At 35.6% G+C, this 24,929-nt stretch overlaps 2 protein-coding genes across 2 annotated transcripts; both read left to right on the forward strand.

Moving 5' to 3' along the window:
• Positions 1–8,326: 8,326 nt before the first annotated feature.
• LOC107141866 (protocadherin beta-5-like) lies at positions 8,327–15,277 on the forward strand. The gene has a single exon (XM_048811667.1). The coding sequence runs from the start codon at positions 9,045–9,047 to the stop codon at positions 11,385–11,387; it is 2,343 nt and encodes a 780-aa protein (XP_048667624.1). The 5' UTR covers positions 8,327–9,044; the 3' UTR covers positions 11,388–15,277.
• A 6,524-nt stretch (positions 15,278–21,801) lies between these two features.
• On the forward strand, positions 21,802–24,929 carry LOC107141860 (protocadherin beta-5-like). The gene has a single exon (XM_015485132.2). It carries the CDS (start codon positions 22,255–22,257, stop codon positions 24,640–24,642), a length of 2,388 nt encoding a protein of 795 aa, XP_015340618.1. The 5' UTR covers positions 21,802–22,254; the 3' UTR covers positions 24,643–24,929.

Consider the following 24,929-nt stretch of genomic DNA (forward strand, 5'->3'; position numbering starts at 1 on the left):
ATTTATATAAATGGAATAATAGAGTATGAACTGCTTTGTGTCTAGTAGCTTTCACTCAATATTTATGAAATTTATTCCTATTGCTGCTGTTAATGATTTCCTTCTCATTGCTGTATTGTACTTCACTCTATGAGTATACCAAAATTATTAATTATCCTCTAGATGGATATATGATTTGGTGCAAGGTTTGACTATTATGAATAACACTGCTCTGAATGTTCTTGTACATATCTTTTGACAAGATGAATATATGCAGTTCTTTTGGACATGTACACCTGGGGGGTGTAGAATTGCTCTTCATGTAGTAAGCACATATTCAGTTAGTGGATATTTCCCAAATTGGTTGAGCCATTTACACTATTGACTATGTGTGGATGTACCTATTCCTTCATATTTTTGTCAACATGTGGTATTGTCTGTTTTTTAAATTTTAGTCCATTAGCACTTTCAAACTTTTAAAAAAATCTTATAACATTTACTTCCTTAATATTAGTTATTAAATTTATAACTGTTTGGGATTGAATTGAGCTCCCATCCCTGCCAGTTTTATATGAAATCTGAAAGCCTACTACTTCAGAATGTGACCTTGTTCAGATATGGGGCCTACAAAGAGAGAATTACATTAATATTGGTTGGTTTGTGTAGGCCCTAAACTAATAAAACTGGTGTCTTTATAAAAGGAAATTAGGACATGGAAAAAAAAGACAGACACATGTTGCACAGAGATGATCATATCAAATTGCTGGAATAAGATCATCATCTACAGGAAAGGAGAGAGTCTTCAGAATTTAAAAATCCTGACAACACCTTGACCTTAGACTTACATCCTCCAGAACTATGAGAAAATAAATACCTGTGGGTTAAGCCACCCATTCTGATGCATTTGTTATGGCAATCCTACAAACTGTATGAGTAAGAAATTTTCAAATTTTTTTCTTTAGACAATTTACTGTTATGATTTCTGGGTACTGAACTAAAAAAAAACTTCAATTATTTGTTCTTCATATAGACTATATTACTATTTTTAGGTACTTCTCTTATCAAATTGAAAAGTCCATTTATTATCAATTAACAATAGCCTCACTGATTTTTTGTATGAATAAAATGCAGACATTCTTATTTTTTCTTTCATAATGTCTCCCTTACATTTTACAGTCTCCCTCAGCAAACCTCTGTCTTTAACCACGTCTTGTCTATAGATATGTTTTAGAAACTGAAAATTCATATTTGAAATTTACTTTTTGTGACAATATAAATTATAATTCCCTACAATCAAAGATTACCAAGAACACACTTTATCAAAACAAAGTTTGAGTTACTGACTCATTGTAGTAATGAAAACTGTAGAAAATAGGAAACTGTGGATCACCTTAGTAACAGGGTTACTTTTGTACTACTTATAAAGGAGTTCTAGGATTTGAGTTTGTGATAGGAAATTTTGGAGAGGGTTTAAGGAAATATGGGTTAGCTCTGGATTAGGTGCTTTAAGAAAATGGGAAAGAAATGTATGATTAGCTATTTCACTAAATTTCATTGAGGAATTGAGGAGAACAAGGTTAAATGAAAGTATAATTGGTGAAAAAGCAACATTCACTCATATTTGCAAGGAAGTGGAGGTCTTTGGTCATTGTCCTGGTTTGAATAATATTCTTATTTTGGCTTGTCCTCAACCATTAAGTAATTTTATTTTCATCTTGCTCAATCAGAATCAACATCTTTTTTTGATGTTGGTGTTGGGTGAGATGGTTCATGTTCTGAATGGAGATCTTGACCTACCCGAGAGTGTCAGGACAGTCCCTGGTTATTAGTGGATGATTCTCTCTCAAAATATTGTCCCTTATGTAGCCATAGTACTTGGGATAAGGACTATCATACCTGCTCCTTGGATCTAACATAGTGCTTCCTGTGTTATTGAAAACAGAATGTTCCTAAAATCAAGATAAAAAAGATTCACCTTTTAAACTTCATGAGTTAACCCTATCTCATCTTCACAGTTTTTCAAAATCTCAATCATGAATTCAGCTTCTCATATTTCCTACCTGGAGCCTTCTATCTTTTTGCTTCTACTAGAATTAAATGTTCTCTGTATCTGTACCAAACTGCCCTCTGGTCTTCATTCTCTCCTACTTAATTTCATTGTGTGATGGGACCCTCATCCCCTTCTTTCCTTTTTCATTCCCTTCCTTTGCTATAGTACATCCTCAAATATAGTACATCCTCAAATCCTCTAAGAGTATGTATAGAAAAACTTACTGTGTATTTACACGCCTGAAAATGTACTTAGTTTTCCCTCCTACTCAATTGATGATTCAGTGGATAGAGAATTCTTGCTATGAAATTTAAAATCATTTATCTATTGATTATTTATCCACAATTTTATAAGAAATCTTACCCAATATGATTCTTGTTCCTTTTTGTTCTCTCTCCTACATATAACATAAAAGTATATAAATTATATGTATATGCAAAATAATATATGTAATTTCTCTCTCCTTCCTTCCCTCTCAAATTTTAGAATTTTATCTATTAGGAGATTTGAATTTCACAATATTGTTATATTCTTTTTCATTCATTTTCTGAACCCTCATGCACTTATGTATTCCAACAATTCATATATTTTTACCTCTGAGAAATTTCATTTCTACCATTATTCCATTTATAATTGTATCCCTAAGTTTATACTGTTATTTCTGAGATTTGAACTTGTCAGATATTGAACATCCATAATTATTTCTCTATGTGTCTTATATTAAAGTTTGATTGTATTTACTTTATATTCTGATGTCTCTCACTTTGAGTTCATTCTAGTGAATTGTTAATTTTTGGTGTTATATTTAAATCCCTAGGAACTTTGTTTTTGATTGAATCTTTAATATGGTATCATTTCAGATGTTTTATAACTCACTTCATTTCTTGAATTATCTGTTTCCTACAGAGTGCATTTTTCTTTTCCTTTCCTTTCATTTTTTCTTGTTCTTTTTTGATACAAATTAATTTTTTCTTATGTCTTGTTCTCCCTGGTTATCTGTTTATATGTAAGAAAGAACTGGATAGATTATTTAAAGCAGCTGATGTTTTATATATATTCTCTGCCTTTGTATTGTAGGCTGGGCTCCACTCAGGCCTCTGTTAAGTAAAAATTCTGAGAAGGTGCTTTGTGAGAGGCAGTGCAGGGCCAGGTTTATAATATCAGATGTGACTTTTTGGTGGGCTGTGATGAATGGGCAGGGAGCTCTTTTCAAGAAGTGACCCTTAAAATGCCCAAATGCAAAAGACTCTAATCTGGGATTCCAAAATTTCCACTAAATATCTTATCTTCTCTGAACGATTCCTTTTTTTTTAAGTTGTAATTGCACACAATACCTTTATTTAATTTCTTTTTATATGGTGCTGAGGATTAAGGAATGTACTATTTGGGTCATGTCAAGAATCAGTAAATCTTAAGCAAAAGTAATAGACAACTAATAGATACCGTAATGCCAAGATTGCAGGAATGTTAGCATTATCTGAAAGAAAATTCCAAAACAGACTTCATGAAGTGCTTCAAAAATTATGAACATAGTTAAAATAAATGAAAAATAAATGAAATAATAAAATAAATGAAAAATCAAAACTCCAAATGAATTTTAAACAGAGTAAACCCAAAGAAATCCACACCAAGAGACATCATATTCAAATATCTGAAAACCAAAAGTAACGGAAATACCTTGAAAACTGTGAGAAAAAAAATGATACCTTATCTATAAGACAGTAACAGTTTGAATGACAGTAGATTTTTTTCAAAAACCATGGAGGATAGCTGGCATGGTGGCATATAACTGTTATTCCAGCAACTCAGGAGGCTGAGGAAGGAGGATCACAAGTTTAATGCCAGCCTCCACAATTTAGTGAGATCCTTTCTAAAAATAAAAAATAAAAAGGTCTGGGGATGTTTTCAATGGTAGAGTGTTCCTGAGTCCAATCCCCCCTACTAAAAAACATTCAAATGCTAAAATAAAAGAACTGTTAATCCAAGATCTGATACCAAGTTTGAATATCCTCCAAAGATTTTATTGCTAGTAGACCTACTCATAAAAGAGGGGCTAAAGGAGGTTCTCCACAGCCAAAGAAACAACTTCTTTTAAAATTAATTTCTTGCAGGTATACACAATGGAGAGGTTGACTGTCATGTCTTCATATATGTACATAGGAAAGGCATGTCAGATTAATTCCACTTTCTTTTCTTTTCCTATCCCCACTCCCTTCCCTTCATTCCCCTTTTCTAATCTACCGAACTTCCATTTTCCACCCCAGACTATCATGCTAAGTGAAATAAGCCAAACCCAAAAAACCAAAGGTTGAATTTTTCTCTGATATTTGGAAATAAACAACTTTTTAAAATGTGGTATTATTATTTTTTTGTCAATTGACCTTTATTTTATTTATTTATATGCAGTGCTGAGAATTGAACCCAGTGCTTCAGACATGCTAGGCAAGCGCTTTACCACTGAACTACAACCCCAGTCCAGGAAACAACTTTTAAAAGGAATCTTAACACCACTGAGAAAAAAAGAAAGAGCACAGGAAATAAATATATAAGTAAATAAAATAAGACTTTCCTTCAACTTTTATGTTTTCCAAAGTATAGTGGATGATTATTCAAAATTGCTTGATGTGGTTCTAAATGTACATAGAGGAAATATCTAAGATGATTATATTATAAATTGAAAAGGGTAAAATGAGGTACATTTCTCCACTTTAAATGGTAAAATGGTGACACTAGCAAACTAACGTGTGTGTGTGTGTGTGTGTGTGTGTGTAAAATACATAGAGCAACCAGTCAAAGAGATATACTGCCGCAGCCCGGCTCGCTGGGCAAAATAACTGGGGGGTGAAGAGCAACTTGTGTAGATTGATACAGCAGGAGTGGAAGCCCATTTATTGTAGGACAGGAGGGGTATTTATACATTCCACACAGCTTATCTAATTAACATAAACTCGATACAGCAGTCAACCAATAGGGAATCTCCACACTTAATGGCTCGCTGGCATTACTTCACAAACCACTCCCTCTGGCAAAATGCCAGGCGCCATCCAGACTTGTTTACAGACTCTAACATTTGCCAGGCGCCATCCTGACTTGTTTACAGACTCTAACAATATACAAAGTGATACAATGAAAGGCATTATTTCATACCAAAATGAAATAATAAGGAAGTATTCTAATAATTCACAGGTAGTTAGGAAAAAGAGAAACAGAACTTCAGAAGTAAGTCTTTGCTTAGCTTGAATGAGGTCTTGGGTTTGATCCCTAGCACCAGAAACAAAAGAAAACAAAACAAAAAGCAGAGATCAAACAGAAAAAAATAAAATAAAATGACAGGCTCAAGCTCTAACATCAATAATTATATTAAATGTAAATAGTTAAACACATTAAGGCAAAGATATTGAAAGGATGGGTTTAAGAAATCATGACTATATATGCTCTATAAAAACCTTCAAATATGATGATACAGGCAGACTAAAAATGAAAATGGAAAAATATTATAATAATATTGTTAGGGTCTGTAAACAAGTCAGGATGGCACCTGGCATTTTGCAGAGGGAATGGTTTGTGAAGTAACGCCAGCGAGCCATTAAGTGTGGAGATTCCTTATTGGTTGACTGCTGTATCTAGTTTATGTTAATTAAGATAAGCTGTGTGTAATGTATATATACCCCTCCTGGCCTACAATAAACGGCTCCTACTCCTGCTGTATCAATGTACACAAGTTGCTCGTCACCCCCCGGTTAGTTTGCTGCAGCCGGACTGCGGCATAATATTAATAAGCAGTAATGGCTATATTAACGTCATATAGAGTTGCTATCAAAGAAAGAAAATTACCAGAGGTAGGATGAGACATAATACAATGATAAAAGTAGAAAATGCAGGAATCCTAAATGTGTATACCTGAAAGCTGCGAGAAATGTGGAGCAAAAACTGACAGAATTAGGAGAAATAGACAAATCTACAGTTACAGTTGGAGAGGTCCTTGGCCTTCTCTCAATATCTATTTGATAAATTAGATAAGTGAGTCAGAAAACTAGCAGAGATACAGAACTTATCAATAACATCAACCAATGACATCTCATCTCTATTTATAGAATATTCCATCTAACAAACATAGAATACAAATTTTTTCAAATGCTCACAGGATATATACATGATAGACCACATACTAGGTGGTAGAATAAACCTCAGCCAATTTAAAAGTAAAATCAGACAGAATGGATTTCCAACTATAGTAGAGTCAAACAAAAAAATCAATAAAGGAAAGGTAACAGGAAAATATCCCCTTGGTCACACTTCTGAATAATCCATGATTCAAAGAATTGGTCTTGAGTGAAGTTTAAAAATTCATTAAGTTTGATGAAAATGAAAATGTAACATAGTCAAATTTGAAGGTTGTTCATGTGTGGGGAGAGGAAGGTGAGAATATCTTTGCCTTCTGATTTATTTTTTCTGTGGGTCTCATATTGCTCTTTAAAATAGCCTATTGTTTTTTATTTGTTTTAATTAGTTACCCATGACAGTACAATGATCTTCACATATCATATATTTGAATCAGGTGGGATATAATTTCTCATTTTTCTGAGTGTACAGGTTGCAGAATCACATTTGTTATGCAGTCACGTATATACACACAGCAATAATAATGTCTATTTTATTCTGCTGTCTTTCCTTCCCCTTAGTCTATTGTTTTTTAAATAGAGGCCTTACCTCTCATATAACAAACTCTGTGACAACCCCATAGTAATTAATAAAATGTGGTATGCAGGATAAACAAAGAGAAAAATGAAATACTTGAGCAGACATGTGATCACCTGATTTAAGACAATGATGTCACTTTAGAAATAATGGAGATCATCTTTTAATAAATGGTGCAAAGTAATTTGGGTATTCACATGAAAAAAGTCACCCTAACATTATTCACTTGAAAAAAGTAATTTAAAATTTATTATAGCTTTCAACATGCAAAGTATAGTTATTAGTTTGTGAAAATATATCACATAAGAATTTTTTATGCCTTGGAATATGGAAAAGATTAACTAGTACACACAAACTATTAACTTTAAATAAAATATATTGACAAATCAGACCAAATTAAATATTTCTTGATCAATGTCACCATAATAAATTTTAGATACAAGCATAGAGCCCAACTACTATGTATAATCATTGAGCTCTTAAAATTATAAAAAGTAAAAGCATAGAGTGGGAAAAGATATTTGCAACACATGTGTCTGAAAAGATATTTCCAGAATATAGAAGATAAGTTCTCCAGACTAATAAGGAAACAGGAAAATGTCCCAAATAGCAAGTATTATAAAAGAATGTATACTAATGACCAATAAATTTTTGAAAATGGGCATGATTTCTTGGGTGATTGCAAATGTTAATTAAAACCACAAATGATATTACCACACACTCAGTAGAGTGGTTAAAACTGAAAAGACAACATCAAATGTTGATAAGAATATGAAGAACCTGGAACTCTCATACTTTGCTGGTATTACTCCAACTACTTTTGAAAAATAATTCATAATATTTACAAAATCTAAATATATATCTTGCATTAATGCACAACAATCTAAAGCCTATGAATATATTCAATATATATTGTGGTAGTACGCCCCCCCCAAAAAAAACCCCTCAAAGCTGAAAAAACTCAAATTTTCAGCAACTGGAGAATGTACAACAATATCATGGTATATTCATACATCTGAATAAATACAAATCTATGAGAACAAAACAACTTAGAACAAGATGACACTGGTCATTTTACTTAACAGAATACTGAATGAAGGTCAACAACAGTAAAACTCTATAGCTTTATTGTATAAAAGTTCAAAAGAAGGCAGAGATAACTGTGATAATAGAAATCAGGATAGTGCTTATCTTTTTGGAGGGAGGGTAAAAACAATGAAATAAAGAGACTTCTTGGGTCTTGGTAGTGTTTCAACAATCTAGAGTATTTTTATAGAAGTATATACACTTTGTTAAAATTCGCTGAGTTGATATTCACTGTGGTATATTCATATATTTACATATGAAAGATTGGTCAGATTCATTCCACTGTTACTGCCCAACCCATCCCGCCTTCCTCCCCTCCAACTGCTCTACTGATCTTTCCTCTAGTTTGGTGGAATACACCTTTCTTTCAGACATTTTTCCATTAGCTTCTACACACCACAGCAAATATTCAAACTTTGACTTTGGAGGCTGAAGGAGAAAATTATTTACATGCCTTTGTCATTATATCAAAGAGTATTGTAATCTTATATATAAATAAAAAGAATGAGTGTGAAGTACATACAAGAGGAAGAAGGATATCAGTTACCCAAAATCTTTCCCTATTTTTAATTTTTAAAAATGTACTTGCTTGTACACTTATGACTTGTGACATTTTATGTTGGCGTGTTATACTTCAAAATGAAAGTTAATTTTGTGAATAGAAATTTTTGTAGATATCCATTATAATTTCTTAAATACAATCGAATTATAAACCCACAAGAAAAGTTTCTTTCAAAAGAAACTTTCATGTTCTTCAAAAGAAAATGAAGAGAATATTCATATATATCACATCAGTCTGTTCTTACAGTATTCTTTCACTGAAAATCAACTCAGAAAACGTTTATTTAGAACATCTAATAACTAGGATATAAAATTAAGGGTACTTTTGTGATTAAAATGTTCCTAATACACACCAGATTTAGAATTTGGTCTGAAATGCAAATATTATATGCAATAATAAGTAAGGACGCCTGGTGGCGCTGCAGGTTAAGCGTGTGAATAATGGGCTCTGGATGCTACGGACGCCATTGAGCTGGAAATCGGAACTCTGAAAGCTCCACAAAAGAAGGCGGCATTTTAGATGAGCTCCAAGAGACGGATCTTCGAAGAACTAATCGTCCTAAGTGCATGCCAGAAAAAAAAATATTTAACTGAAGTTGATTTAACTAAATCATCTCAGTGGATTGTATACCGGGTTGAAGGAACTGCATCTTCTGGACGGATTTGAACAATGCAGACTGCTCTAGCAAAACCCCCGCAGAAAAGGCAAGTCATCTTTCTTGCTATGCTGTTGTTTTTGTGGGAGGCTGACTCTGAGGCAATTAGATATTCCATTCCAGAAGAAATAGAAAGCGGCTACTCTGTGGCCAACCTGGCAAAAGATCTGGGGCTCAGGGTGGGGGAGCTGGCCACTCGGGGAGCGCAAATCCATCACAAAGACAGCAAACAGCTCTTGCAGCTTGATGTAAAAACCGGCAATTTGCTTCTACAGGAAAAACTAGACCGGGAGGTGCTGTGTGGGGCTACAGAACCCTGTGTATTGCATTTCCAACTGTTACTAGAAAACCCGGTGCAGTTGTTTCAAGTTGATGTGCATCTCACAGATGTAAATGACCATTCTCCAGAGTTCCTAGACAGGGAAATGATCCTTAGAATCCCAGAGAGCCTCCAGCCAGGGTCTGTGTTTGCTTTGAAATCAGCTCAGGACTTGGACATGGGTAGCAACAGTGTTCAGAACTACATAATCAGCCCCAACTCCTATTTTCGTGTTGCTACTCACAACCGCGGTGATGGCAGAAAATACCCAGAGCTGGTATTGGGCAAAGCCCTGGACCGGGAGGAAGAGCCTGAGCTCAGTTTAACTCTCACAGCGCTGGATGGTGGGGCGCCGCCCAGGTCTGGGACTGTCACAGTTCGCATTGAAGTGATAGACATCAATGATAATGCCCCCGAATTTTTACAGTCCCTGTATGAGGCACAGGTTCCTGAGAACAGTCCCATAAACTCGTTAGTTCTTGTTGTCTCTGCTCGAGATATAGATGCAGGAACTTATGGGCGTGTATCCTACTCTTTACTAGAAGGTGATGAAGTTTCTCAACCATTTGTAATACACGAAAAAACAGGAGAAATTCATCTGCAAAGAGCATTGGATTTTGAAGCAACCCGACATTATATCGTAGAAATTGAAGCCACAGATGGTGGAGGCCTTGTGGGAAAATGCACAGTGGCCATAGAAGTGGTGGATGTGAATGACAATGCTCCTGAACTAACCATGTCCACACTCAGCAGCTCTATCCCAGAAAACTCCCCAGAGGCTGTAGTTGCCATTTTCAGCGTTTCTGATCCAGACTCTGGGGACAATGGTAGGATGGTTTGCTCCATAGAAAACGATCTCCCCTTCTTCTTGAAACCCGCATTTAAGAATTTTTATACCTTGGCGACAGAGAGGCCGCTGGACAGAGAGAGCAGAGCAGAGTACAACATCACCATCACAGTCACTGACTTGGGGTCACCTAGGTTGAATACCGAGCACAACATAACTGTTCTCATCTCTGACGTCAACGACAACGTCCCTGACTTCACGCAAACGACGTACACGTTGTTAGTCCGCGAGAACAACAGCCCTGCCCTGCACATAGGCAGTGTCAGAGCCACAGACAGAGATTCAGGCACCAATGCCCAGATCACCTACTCGCTGCTGCCAACCCAGGACCCACACCTGCCCCTCGCCTCGCTGGTCTCCATCAACGCGGACAATGGGCAGCTGTTCGCACTGAGGGCGCTGGACTTCGAGGCCCTGCAGGCATTCGAGTTCCACGTGGGCGCCACAGACCATGGCTCGCCAGCACTCAGCAGCCAGGCGCTGGTGCGAGTGGTGGTGCTGGACGACAATGACAACTCGCCCTTCGTGCTGTACCCAATGCAGAACGCCTCTGCGCCCTGCACCGAGCTGGCACCCAGGGCGGCAGAGCAGGGCTACCTGGTCACCAAGGTGGTGGCAGTGGACAGAGACTCGGGCCAGAACGCCTGGCTGTCATACCAGCTGCTCAAGGCCACGGAGCCCGGGCTGTTTGGCGTGTGGGCGCACAATGGCGAGGTGCGCACCGCCAGGCTGCTGAGCGAGCGCGACGCGGCCAGGCACAGGCTGGTGGTGCTGGTCAAGGACAATGGCGAGCCTCCACTGTCTGCCAGCGTCACGCTGCACGTGCTGCTGGTGGATGGCTTCTCCCAGCCCTACCTGCCACTCCCGGAAGAGGCGCCAGAGCGCGCGCAGGGGGACTCGCTCACTGTCTACTTGGTCATCGCCTTGGCCTCTGTGTCATCGCTCTTCCTCTTCTCTGTGCTGGTGTTCGCGGCGGTGAGTCTGTGCAGGAGGCGCAGGGCGGCGCCGCTGGGTGTCTGCTCTGTGCGTGAGGGCCACTTTCCTGGCCACCTGGTGGATATTAGCGGCACTGGGACCTTGTCCCAGAGCTACCAGTATGAGGTGTGTCTTGCTGGAAACTCTGGGTCTGGTGAGTTCAAGTTCCTGAAACCAATATTCCCCAATCTCTTGCTTCAGAACACTGGGAACTAAGGAAAACCCCCAAATAACTTTTATAGTTTTGTATTTAATTAATTATTGTATTTGTTTCAGTTAATCTATTAATCTGGGCAACTATTCTTACAATACCTTTCTCAAATATTGATAGCACTATACCAACAATATTCTTTCTCTGGTAGTGCTTCATATATTTTTGTGTGTGTATGGTTGGTATTCATTATAATTAGCATTTAAATGACACTATTTATGAGTATGCGTTTTCTCCCCATTTGACCTTCTTGGTGAATACTATTTCTCTAAGTAGAAATTACTCAAATAGTGCTCAAATTTTATTTTTAGCAACTTCTTAAATTAGTTAATATTAAAGCTTTTATGAAACCTTGAATTGTTATTACTTGTAGTGCCAGTGTTTACCATATAACTTCCTCTTTCAACTCCAGAGTGTTTGAAATTTCGTTTTATTTCATTGGTGCTGGGTATAGATGCTCAAATTTCCTGCATGCTAATCAAGCACGTATTCCACTGATCTTGATACCCAGGTGAAATTCTTTATATTTATCTTGGCATTTCTCATTGAGTACACTACCAACTTAAGCTCTCTGAAGAAATGTGAGCATGAAACTTAGCATACTTTTTTTCTCCCAAATTGTATATAAATATTTACTTTGTTAAAATGTCTCTATACTAAAACTGTGGCCTGTTATGAGCAACACATGTTAGAGATTATCTTAAACATTTGGTTACAGCATATCTACTGCATTATATTTTCATAAACATTAATATTAAATTAAAAATAATTCTCATCTACAAATACTAAAGAGAACATCTTTGTAATGTCTTATTTGTTTCACTAAATGAAACTGTTAAGGGGCTGAGGGCATGACCCAATGGTAGAGCATGCATGCATATATGCTAAGCCTGGTTTCAATTCCCAGCACCAACGCAAAAAAAAAAATTTAGAAATTCTGTCAAAGAACATCTTGGTATAATCCTTTAAAAAATAATCTTAGAATCTGAAATAAACCCTAAGCTTCTCCAAAGAATTTGGGACTCCTGAGGGCATCATATATGTTCTTACCCTTTCCTCAAGTTTAAGTGTAGGAGACTTTTGTTTGTCATTGTCACCACTAGGTATGCAGTAACCAAATAAGTAATGTAATATCTAACATCATATATTAAAATAAGTAATATTTTATTTCTGAATACATTGGAACAGTAATTAATTTACCTGAATTATAATTGTTTTTGTTGCATTCAATAAGCCAAGTAGGTGAATTATGTGATTTCTAACTAGTAAATTTATATGAATAAAACTATAAGAAAATTTCTTTGGAGCTTTGGCAAAACATGAACAATTGAAAAACTTGCTATAATCTAAACACATTTGTGTTTTAATCTCAAATATCATTCTACTGGAGTTTACAGTACATGAATTTTTCCCCCCGAGTTACTCTTTTTTTCCCCCAAGTGATAAAATGAAATTAAAAAGGTAAATTACTTAACATTTGTTATTCTTGAAATATAATTTTCCAATTTAAGTTAGGAAGAGAGAAAAGTGAGAAAAGAAACACAAACATGTAAGATACAAATATAGAAGTCAATGGTAATGACTTCTCCATTTATTAGAAATTTAAATTAAATAGTTTTTATGTATGATAATAAGAAATAGGGTTGAAGGTTTTACCAATATATTTCAACACACAAAAATCCAAGTTCATTTGTTTTGTTTATGCTAGGTTAGTCTAATTTATATAATCACCTAAATGACACTGGACAAATAAAACCCATTCCACTTCATCCTTGGAAAAAGAATGCATCATTCCTTACCAATCAGAGCCCATCACAACAGATCAACTTTTTGAAATTCACTAATTGGAATTTAGCAATAAACACTGTAAAATTTCACAACATGATATACCTCATAAAATGTGCCAGTTTGATGGCCACAGGAAAAAAATATAGAATGGAAGAAAAATATCTTAATAATAACACCCATTTAAACATTTTTTGTCTCTCAAATATACACAACTTTTGTAATTCCTTTGCTGTTGTTTTAGGCACAGCATGTAGTGAGTTCAATGCATTCTTTTGGGAAGCAAATAGCACAGATCACTCAGATTGTCTCTTCATAATCAAAAGTTGCAAAAATGTATTTTTAAAAGTGTTAAGTTAAAACTCATGAATACATTTGATGGAATTCTGCTTCCAGGTTAGATGGATTATCTGGCAGCAAAAAGCAACCATGAAAATTGGCTAAATATCAGAAATTACCTCTCTACAGCAACAGAGGTCAGATGATAGGATAAGAAATGAGTGGCTTAGGATTTCTGAAAAGAATGCTTTGGGATGAGAACTAAGTCCCACAGTCAGTTTTCTTCCAAGGAAATTTGCTAAGTCAGGAAACAAACAACAGATTCTTAACAGGGACAGACTAACTTCCATAGCCTTTAGTAGTCTGTAAGATTCAAGCTCAGGATCAGTTTCCCCATTTAGGTCACTTGTCAAACTCAGCACAGCCCAGGGCAGAAGTCTAAAAACCCAAGTGGAAAATTCTTAGAAAGCAGGATGAAATTTTCTTTACTATTTGAAGATTAGAGTTTGGGATCTGCCATGGGAAGAGGCATAGAAAATATACCAATTTTTCAATTGACAATTCTGTAGGCAAGGTACTTTTTAGGATAGCAAGGAACCTTGACTAAACTAAGTGCGTTTCACTTTAGCCCAATTTGACTAGTTAGAGTTCTATCAGGCCAACAGAGGAAAAAGTGAACCCTCCTGGTTCAATATCACTTTGATCCTGGACATCTTTTTACATAAATATCGAGAATTCAGTAAAAAGTTACAAGCCACCTACACACAAAACTGGATGATCTAAGTAAAATCAAGAGAAAAAACACAAAACAAATGACTTCCAGATAATCTAGATAGTAGAATTAATGTTAGAATAAGCATGAATAATATGTCAAAAATAAGGAACAATAGAGAAAATAGATGTAAAGAGAATTTCACCTGACAACTGAAATCTTAAAATGGACATTCATTCTTTAGCTGCAAAATTATAATATTTGATGTAAAACTGTTGAAATAGTTTAATGTCATAGATATAAAAGACTACAGGATTAGTGGAAGTGAAACAGATCAATATAAAATATTCAAATAGGAACCCAAAAATAATGAAAAACAACATTAATGAAAAACTCTAACTTACATATAATTATAATCCTAGAAGGATAAGAGGGAGTAGAGTGGTAATAAGCAGTATTTGAACAGTTAATGACCAAGAATTTTCCAAAATTGTGTCTTTAAATCTTCAAGATACTCAGAGAAACCCAATCAGGATAAAAATTTTTAAAAAGTCCAAAAATCAAAACCAAAAGTCAAGATACAAGTCAAAGAGAAAAAAAATCTCAAAAGCTATCACCTAAAATATCACATATTATTTTTAAAGAAGCATGGGTAAAACTAACCTTCAACATGTTATCTTTTAAAGACAAGAAAATTATTAATAGACTATAATTCTATCACCAGCAAACATTTCCCTCAGCAATGAAGTTGTCAAAGAAGCAAAAACTGACAGAGTTAATCACAGTCACACCTGCACTAGTGGAAATACTTCCAGTGGAATTCATTAGGCAGAAAGAAAACAGTCCTAAAAAGATCACAGATTTGCAGGAAGAAATAAAAAGACAGGAAGGGTAAATATAAATGAGTATTGATTTAATGTTGATTATACTGGGCACTATTAGTAGTTTCTTTAAGGATTTAAAATATGCATTAATGTTGGGGTCTGTAAACAGGTCAAGATGGCGCCTGGCATTTTGCCAGAGGGGGTGGTTTGTGAAGTAACGCCAGTGAGCCATTAAGTGTGGAGATTCCTTATTGGTTGACTGCTGTATCTAGTTTATGTTAATCAAGATAAGCTGTGTGTAATGTGTATATACCCCTCCGGTCCTACAATAAACGGCTCCTACTCCTGCTGTATCAATGTACACAAGTTGTTCGTCACCCCCCAGTTATTTTGCTGCAGCCGGACTGCGGCACATTAAATTTAAGTTCATAACAACAACAACAATGTGAGAGGTAGAGGCACAGATTTGGAGAGTTCTAATGTTTTAATTAAAATTATGGTGATATTCAGATCAATAATTTGTATTAGATTCTTATAGATCAAAGATCATGCTGTGATTTCTTGAATAGCCTCTTAAAGAATAACTAAAAATCTATTTGATGGGAAATTTTTATATAACAAATATTTGAATACCAAAAGAAGAACAAAATCTCTGGGATAAGTAAAAAATAATTAGATGTTAATTATAGATGGGAAGATATCAAATATTACATTAATAATACAATTAAGCTAACAGTATTGTACACCAGATTTAAGAAAAACTCAATATTGCTATCATATGTATGTGTATGTGATAGAACACAGAAAATTGAAAGTTTAAAAATGGAATAAGGTATGTACTACAAATACTAGCCTTTTAGTGTAGCTATATTCACAAAAGACCAAGGAGACTTTAAGGAAAGATACATTGCTAGGAAGAGAGATGTTTTATAATAATATGAAAATATAACAGAAATATGTGAGAAATATTTCCCCATAAGAAATATTTTTACTACAGAGTTAAAAAAAAGTCAAATTGATGAAGTACAAATGAAAAGTAGACAAACCACAAACCTCTCAATTCTGATAGAATAAGAAGACAAAACACATATGTGCCCCTGTATATACACACATACACACATACAAGAATATTGAAGATATCAATAACACAAAACATATTTAAATACATCAACATCCATAGCACACTCATGCATACACAATTTTGTTACACATATTTGAAATATGAAAATTGCCCATATTCTGGGTTATAAAACAAGCCTCATTTTAAAATAAAAGACATTGAGATGACTCATTATACTTTTTGACTGCAGCAGAATAAGGAAAAAAATGAAAATACGACAAATCCCCAAATGCTTCAAAATTAATTAATAAAACCCAAATCAAATTTGAAATCACAGCAGAAATTTCCAAACATTTTCAAATATGCAAAGTTTAAGAACTGACGCATATACTCCACTGAACTTCTATTCTGTCTTCCCCTTAGTGTGGATTAACTTCCACATATTAGAGAATACATTTGAACTTTAATTTTTTTTGGATTGACCTATTTCACTTAGCATGATAGTCTCCAATCGATCCATTTACTAGCAAATGTCATAAATTCATTTTTATTTATGTCTGATTAATACCCTGTTTGTATATATGCCACATTTTCTTTATCCATTCATCTGTTGGGCACCTAGGTTGGCTCCATAGCTTATTGTGAATTGTGCTGCTGTAAACATTGATGTGGCTGTATCACTGGAGTAAGTTGATTTTTAATCTGTCATAATCTTCATATGTATGTACATGAATAAACCACAGCGAATCTCACCATTGGGTACATGCAACAAGAAATTAATTTAAGAAAAAAAATTATGGATAAATGGCAAAAAGATCAATAGAGGGAAGAGGGAAGGGGAAGGAGAGGTACTGGGGTCTTAATTAGAACAAAATATATTCAGTGCTTGTATAATAATGTCAAAATGGATTCTAATGTCATGTGTAACTAAAAAGAACCAATAAAAAAGAATTTTGCAATGAAATGGTGTACAAAATTAAAAAAAATTTGACATACAGAATTTGAGAATTTAAAATCTTTAATGCACACATTAGAGAAGCAAGACTGAAAAATCATGTAAGTTTTCATGTAAAGAAGCAAGAAAAATAATAGCAAATCAAATGCAAAGAACAAAGGTTGGGCTGGGGATATAGCTCAGTTCGTAGAGTGCTTGTTTAGCATACACAATGCCCTGGGTTCAATCCCCAGCCCCCACCCCCTCCCCACACACAAGAACAAAGGTACACTTACCCAAGCAAAAATAAATAAAAGATATGGAAATATATAAACAGAGAAATTCTACAAACCCAAATGTGTTTCTTTGTAATATTAAATAAAATTAAAATCTTTTAGATGAATCCCCCCCAAAAAAAAGAGAGAGAAAAAAAACACCAACTCCCAATATTAGGAATGAAAAAAGAAACATCTTTACCAATCCTACAGATTTTTAAAAATATAAAATGGGAATATCATGAACAACTTTATGCCAATAAATTTGACAACTTATATAAAATATTCTTTAAAAATCCAGTTTTCCAAAAATGAAGGAAGAAGAAATAGAAAATCTGATTAGTTATATCTATTAAAGAAAGATGCTATTAAAATCTATTCACTTCACAGTGGTGAATTCTTTCAAATAATTATGTAAAAATGTACATCACTTTGAATAGAAAAATTAAAGGTATTTCTGGAATCATTTGGGCACCAGCACAATTTTTAGTAGTTATGACATCCCACCTGAATTTGACAGTATAAGAAAGAAAGATAACAACCGAATTTCTTTTACAAACATATATAGAAAATTTATTTTAAAAATGAACAAATAAATTTCAGTGATATATGAGGGGGAAACAATAATATATTAAGAGAAAAAGAAAAATAAAATGATAATCTCAGTGGATAATCAAATGTCATTTGATAAAATTCAGAACACATTAATGGTAAAATTGCTAGCAAATGAAAATGGAAGGGGAATTTCATAGTGTCTGTTAAAACATCAATAAACATCATTAATAGTAATTTATTAAAAGCTTTTCTCTAAAGCTCAAGAACAAGAATAGGATTCTCACCCTTACTACTTCAATTCAGTAGTTTATTATTGGCCCCAATCAGTGGAAAAAGACAAAGAAGGATCAAAAGGCCCAATGATTGGGAGAGAAGAAATCCTCTTTTCAAAACAGATGATTATTGCATAAAAAGCATGAAAAAATCTCTAATTTATTAGCAATTATTAAATAAAGTTAGCAATATCAAGGATACAAGGACAATATACAAATATGTGTTGTCTTTATAATCACCAACAATAAAAAATGAAAATTTTAAATATAATTTACAATAGTTTTCAAAATATCATGTACCTGGAAAGAAATCAAAAGGAATCATTCATAATAACTTTACCCTGAAAAAAATCACAAAACATCATTGAGAAAATAAAGAAGATCTAACTAAATAGAAGAATACACAGTGTTCACTACTTGAAAGACTAAATAATGGGAATGATAGGAATATTAGTTCTTCTCCAGCCAGTCTATACATGTGACAAAATCCTAAACAAAATGTTAGCCAATTTCTTTTGGAAAAGAGAAACACTGCATATAAAGTTTGTATGGAAATACAACCAAACAATAAAAACCAAAGCAATCTTGAAGAAAAAGAATAAAACTAGAGATATCACACTAAAGGTGTGATCTATGACAGAAATAATTGCTAGGTTGAACTTCATTAAAATTAAAATTTTCTGCTGTGCCAAAGATTCTATCAACAGAATAAAAAGGTCACAGAGTATGAAAATATTGACAAAAAGCATATTATAAAGGATTATTATCCAAAATATACAAAGATTGTTAAAAATTCATGTAAAACTGGACAAAATAACAAAAATTTACCAAAGAAAATAGATAGATGACAAATAATCAGATGAAAACATGCTCTATATAGATGTCATCAGGAAAATGCAAATTAAAATAAAATTGGTATACCACTATAAAACCATTAGAATGTCCAACCTCTAGATCACTGACAACACCAAATGCTGAGGAAGATGGGAGGAAAAGGAATTCTTATTCAATGATGATGGATCAGGAAGGGTACAGCTGCTTTGGAAGATAGTTTGGCATCTTCTTGCAAAGTTGATACTCTTACAATTTATGCAGCAATTGTGCTTCTTAGTATTTATCCAAAGGAATTGAAAACTTAGATCCACACAAAAACTTGCAAGGTGAGGTTTATAGTAGCTATGTTCATAACTGTCAAAATCAAAATATCCATCAATAAGTGAATTGATAAGTAAACAGTGATACACTCAGACTTTATATATTATCATTCAATACCAAAATACATAAATAAATAGCCATCAAATCATTAAAAGGCATGGAGAAAATTTAAATGCATATTGCTATGTGAAATAGTCATTCTCTAATGACTCTATAATGTACTACTCTGACTACAAGACATTTTGGAAAGGGCAAAACTGTGGAGACAGTACAAATATCTGAGGTTTCCAGTGTATTCAGGTAAGGAAGAGATAGGTGGAGCACAGATTTTTGGCCAGTTAAACTACCCTGTAAAAGTGGATACATGTCATTTACATTTGTAAAAACTCATACAATGTACAGTACCAGAAATGAACCTTATTTTAAACTTAAGAGTTAGTGACAAAGATGTGTTGATGTAGGTCCATAAATTGTAAGACATGTACAACTCTAATAGGGGATGTTGATAATGGAGAAGGTTGTGTACTTTCGGGGACAGGGGTATATAGAAAATCTCTTTGTCTTTTGATTTAATTTTTTGTGGGTCTAAAACTGCTCTTTAAAACAGTCTATTGATTTTTTTTTTAATTTTTTATTGTGGGTTGTTNTGCTCTTCGACCCTACTCTGTTCTTAGTTACTCTCCTTATATCAAAGAAGACATTTGGCATTTGTAAAACAGTCTATTGATTTTTAAATGGAGGACTTACCTCTCATAACAAACTATGATAAAGCTATGGTAATCAATAAAATATGGTATTGCAGAATAAAAAAAAAAAATTGAACCCTTGAGCCAACATGTGGTTACCTGATTTAAGACAATGATGTCATTTCAGAAATAATGAGAATCATCTTCACAATCAATGGTTCAAAGACATTTGAATATTTAAATGAAAAATGACCCTAACATTATTCACTTGAAGTAATTTAAAATTGATTATAGCTTTCAACATGCAAAAATATAGTTATTAGTTTTTCAAAATGTATAACAATATCTTTATGCCTTGGAGTATGAAAAAGATTCAACTAGTATACACAAGCTGTTAACTATAAATAAAATATATTGATAAATCAGACCAAATTAAAGATTTCTTAATCAATGTCACCATAATAAATTTTAAATACAAGCATGGAACCCAACTTCTACGTGTAACCATTAAATTCTCAAAAATTATAAAAAATACAAGCATAGAGTGGGAAGACATATTTGCAATTCACGTATTTGAAAAAGATATTTCCAGAATATAGAATTTCCAGTATAATAAGGAAACAAACGTCCCAAATAGAAAAATATACAAAAGACTTTTATAAGCTCTTCATGATAATATAAACTAATGGCCAATAAATTTGTGAAAATGTGTATGATTTCATGAATTACCAGGGAAATGCTAATTAAAATCATAATATGCTATTACCACACACTGAGTAGAGTGGCTGAAACTGAAGAGACAACATCAAATGTTGACAAGGATATGAAGAAACTGGAACTCCCAAACTTTGCTGGCATTACTATAACTACTTTTAAAAAAATATTTCACAATATTTGAAGATCTAAATATATGTGCATGCATTAATGCACAACAATCCAAATCTTATGAACATATTCAACATACATAGTGATAGAACAAAAAAATCTCAAAACTGGAAAAACCCCAATTTTCAGTCACTGTAGAATGTATAAACTACATGGTATATTCATACATCTGAAAAATATAAACCAATGTGTACAAAACACATTAGAACAACATGACACAGATCAATTTCACTTAATATAATGTTAATTGAAGAACATCGACAAAATGCTAATACTGTATAGCTTTATTTGTATGAAAATTCAAAAAAAAAAGCTGAGATAGCTATGATAATAGAAGTCAAGATAGTGCTTGCCTTTTAGGAGGAAGATAAAAAACAAACAAAGAAGGGGAATTCTTGGGTTTTGGTAGACTTTCAATTTTTAATCTGGAAAATTCTTATAATAGTATATACACTTTGTTAACATTCACTGACTTGAGATTCACTGTATGTACATATGTATGTGTGGTCAGATTCATCCTATCCCTCCATTTTACTCTTGCCACTACTCTACTGATCTTTCCTCTGTTTTGATGGAATACCCCCAATGCCTCAACCATTTTGCCACTAGCTTCCACATATCAGAGAAAACATTTAAATTTTGACTTTTTTGAACCACTTTGGGATTGAATTAGAGAAATTATTTTGCATGCTTTTGAGATTGTCAAAGTGTATTCTAATGTTATGTCTAACTTTAGAAAATGATTATTAAATACACACACACACACACACACACACACACACACACACACAGAAATGGCATTAAACCTAAATTCCTGCCTTTAACAAACAGTATTTCACTGAGTTGTACAGTTATGCTTTGTGACTTTTTCTGGTGGAATGTTATATTTCAAAATTAAAGTAATTTTTTAAAAATCGAAATTTTGCCAATATACATTATTATTAATTTCATAAAAATAATAAATTATAAACACAAAGTTCCTCATGTACTCAAATGAAGATAAAAAAGATAAAGATAATATATCAGTTTACTTTGTTCTTAAAGGTATTCTTTTACTGAAAATTAACTCAGGTGATATTCATTTACAACTTCTAATAACTTGGAGATAAAATAAGGAACGCTTTTGTGGCTTAAAAGGGTATGGATACACACCAGATTTAAAATTTGGAATGAAATGGCAAATATTATGTGCAATAGTAAGAAAGGACACCTGGTGGCGCTGCAGGCTAAGAGTGTGAATAATGGGCTCTGGATGCCCAAGAACGCATTTGAGCTGGTAATCACTCTGAAAGCTCCCTACAACAATGAGGCGTTTTAGGTGAGCTCCAGGAGACAAATCTTCAGAAAGGTCTTCATTCCAAGCTCATAAAAACAGAAACATTTGACCAAATCGTCTGAGTGGATTGCATACAGAGTAAAAGGAACTTCACCTTCTGGACCCGTCTGAACAATGGAGGCAGAGCTAGATAAAACGCCACGGAAAAGGCAAGTCATTTTTCTTGCTATGCTGTTGTTTTTGTGGGAGGCTGACTCTGAGGCAATTAGATATTCCATGCCAGAAGAAACAGAAAGCGGCTACTCTGTGGCCAACCTGGAAAAAGATCTGGGGCTCAGGGTGGGAGAGCTGGCCACTCGGGGTGCGCGAATCCATCACAAAGGCAGCAAACAGCTCTTGCAGCTTGATGTAAAAACCGGCAATTTGCTTCTACAGGAAAAACTAGACCGGGAGGTGCTGTGTGGGGCTACAGAACCCTGCATATTGCATTTCAAACTGTTACTAGAAAACCCAGTGCAGTTGTTTAAAGTTGATGTGCAACTGACAGATATAAATGACCATTCTCCAGAGTTCCTAGACAGGGAAATGATCCTTAGAATCCCAGAGAGTGCACAGCAAGGGACGATGTTTCCTTTGAAATCAGCTCACGATTTTGATATAGGTAGCAACAGTGTTCAGAACTACACAATCAGCCCCAACTCCTATTTTCATGTTGCTACTCACAATCGCGGAGATGGCAGAAAATACCCAGAACTGGTGTTGGACACAGCCCTGGACCGGGAGGAAGAGTCTGAGCTCAGTTTAACCCTTACAGCGCTGGATGGTGGGGCTCCACCCAGGTCTGGGACCATCACAGTTCGCATTGAGGTGGTGGACATCAATGATAATGCCCCCGAATTTTTACAGTCTTTGTATAAGGTACAAGTTCCTGAGAACAGTCCCATAAACTCGTTAGTTCTCATTGTCTCTGCTCGAGATTTAGATGCAGGAACACACGGGAGTGTAGCCTATTCTTTATTTCAAGGTGATGAAGTTTTTCAACCATTTGTAATACATGAAAAATCAGGAGAAATTCGTCTCCAAAGGGCATTGGATTTTGAAGCAACCCAACATTATATTGTAGAAATTGCAGCCACAGATGGTGGAGGCCTTGTGGGAAAATGCACAGTGGCCATAGAAGTGGTGGATGTGAATGACAATGTTCCTGAACTAACCATGTCCACACTCAGCAGCTCTATCCCAGAAAACTCCCCAGAGACTGTAGTTGCCATTTTCAGTGTTTCTGATCCAGACTCTGGGGACAATGGTAGGATGGTTTGCTCCATAGAAAATGATCTCCCCTTCCTCTTGAAGCCAACATTTGAGAACTTTTACACCTTGGTGACAGAGAGGCCACTGGACAGAGAAAGCAGAGCAGAGTACAACATCACCATCACAGTCATTGACTTGGGGACACCCAGTTTGAAAACCGAGCACAGCATAAACCTCCTCATCTCAGATGTTAATGACAATGCCCCTGCTTTCACACAAATGTCCTACAGGCTGTTGGTGCATGAGAACAACCAGCCAGCTCTGCACATAGGCAGTGTCAGGGCCACAGATAGAGACTCAGGCACCAATGCCCAGATCACTTACTCGCTGCTGCCCACCGAGGATCCACACCTGCCCCTCGCCTCGCTGGTCTCCATCAACGCAGACAATGGGCAGCTGTTCGCGCTGAGGGCGCTGGACTTCGAGGCCCTGCAGGCGTTCCAGTTCCATGTGGGCGCCACAGACCAAGGTTCACCTGCGCTCAGCAGCCAGGCGCTGGTGCGCGTGGTGGTGCTGGATGACAATGACAACTCGCCCTTCGTGCTGTACCCAATGCAGAATGCCTCTGCGCCCTGCACTGAGCTGGTGCCCAGGGCAGCAGAGCAGGGCTACCTGGTTACCAAGGTGGTGGCGGTGGATGGAGACTCAGGCCGGAACTCCTGGCTGTCATACCAGCTGCTCAAGGCCACGGAGACAGGGCTGTTTGGCGTGTGGGCGCACAATGGCGAGGTGCGCACCGCCAGGCTGCTGAGCGAGCGCGACGCGGCCAGGCACAGACTGGTGGTGCTGGTCAAGGACAATGGCGAGCCTCCGCTGTCTGCCAGCGTCACGCTGCACGTGCTGCTGGTGGATGGCTTCTCCCAGCCCTACCTGCCGCTCCCGGAAGTGGCGCCCGAGCGCGAGCAGGGGGACTCGCTCACTGTCTGTTTGGTCATCGCCTTGGCCTCTGTGTCGTTGCTCTTCCTCTTTTCTGTGTTGGTGTTTGTGGTGGTGAGGCTGTGCAGGAGGCGCAGGGCGGTGCCGCTGGGTGTCTGCTCTGTACCTGAGGGCCACTTTCCCGGCCACCTGGTGGACGTCAGTGGCACTGGGACACTGTCTCAGAGCTACCAGTATGAGGTGTGTCTGGGTGGAAACTCTGGGACTGGTGAGTTCAAATTCCTGAAGCCCATATTCCCTAACCTTTTGGTTCAGGATGCTGGGAGAGAAGTTAAGGAAAATTCCAGCTGCAGAAATAGCTTTGTATTCAACTAATTGTTGTATTTCATTCTCACTATTTTGACAACTTTCTATTGCAATTTATTTCTTTAGGAATTCTAGTGCTGTTAAAGTATTCTAACCACTATTCCAAACCTATGTATATTCCTGGCAGCTCTAAGTTTGTTCTTGTTATTGGTATTAGCATTTTTAGGCATATGAAGTATGTATTTTCCTCATAATTGATCTAATCTTAATGGTTAGTTTTCCCCAATTGTAAATTTAGCAAGTAGTCAAAAACTTCTTATTTTAATGAACTTAATAAATTTCATAAACTATTTAAA

The sequence above is a fragment of the Marmota marmota genome, unplaced genomic scaffold (assembly GCF_001458135.2).
Source record: "Marmota marmota marmota unplaced genomic scaffold, marMar, whole genome shotgun sequence".
NCBI classification, from domain to species: domain Eukaryota; kingdom Metazoa; phylum Chordata; class Mammalia; order Rodentia; family Sciuridae; genus Marmota; species Marmota marmota.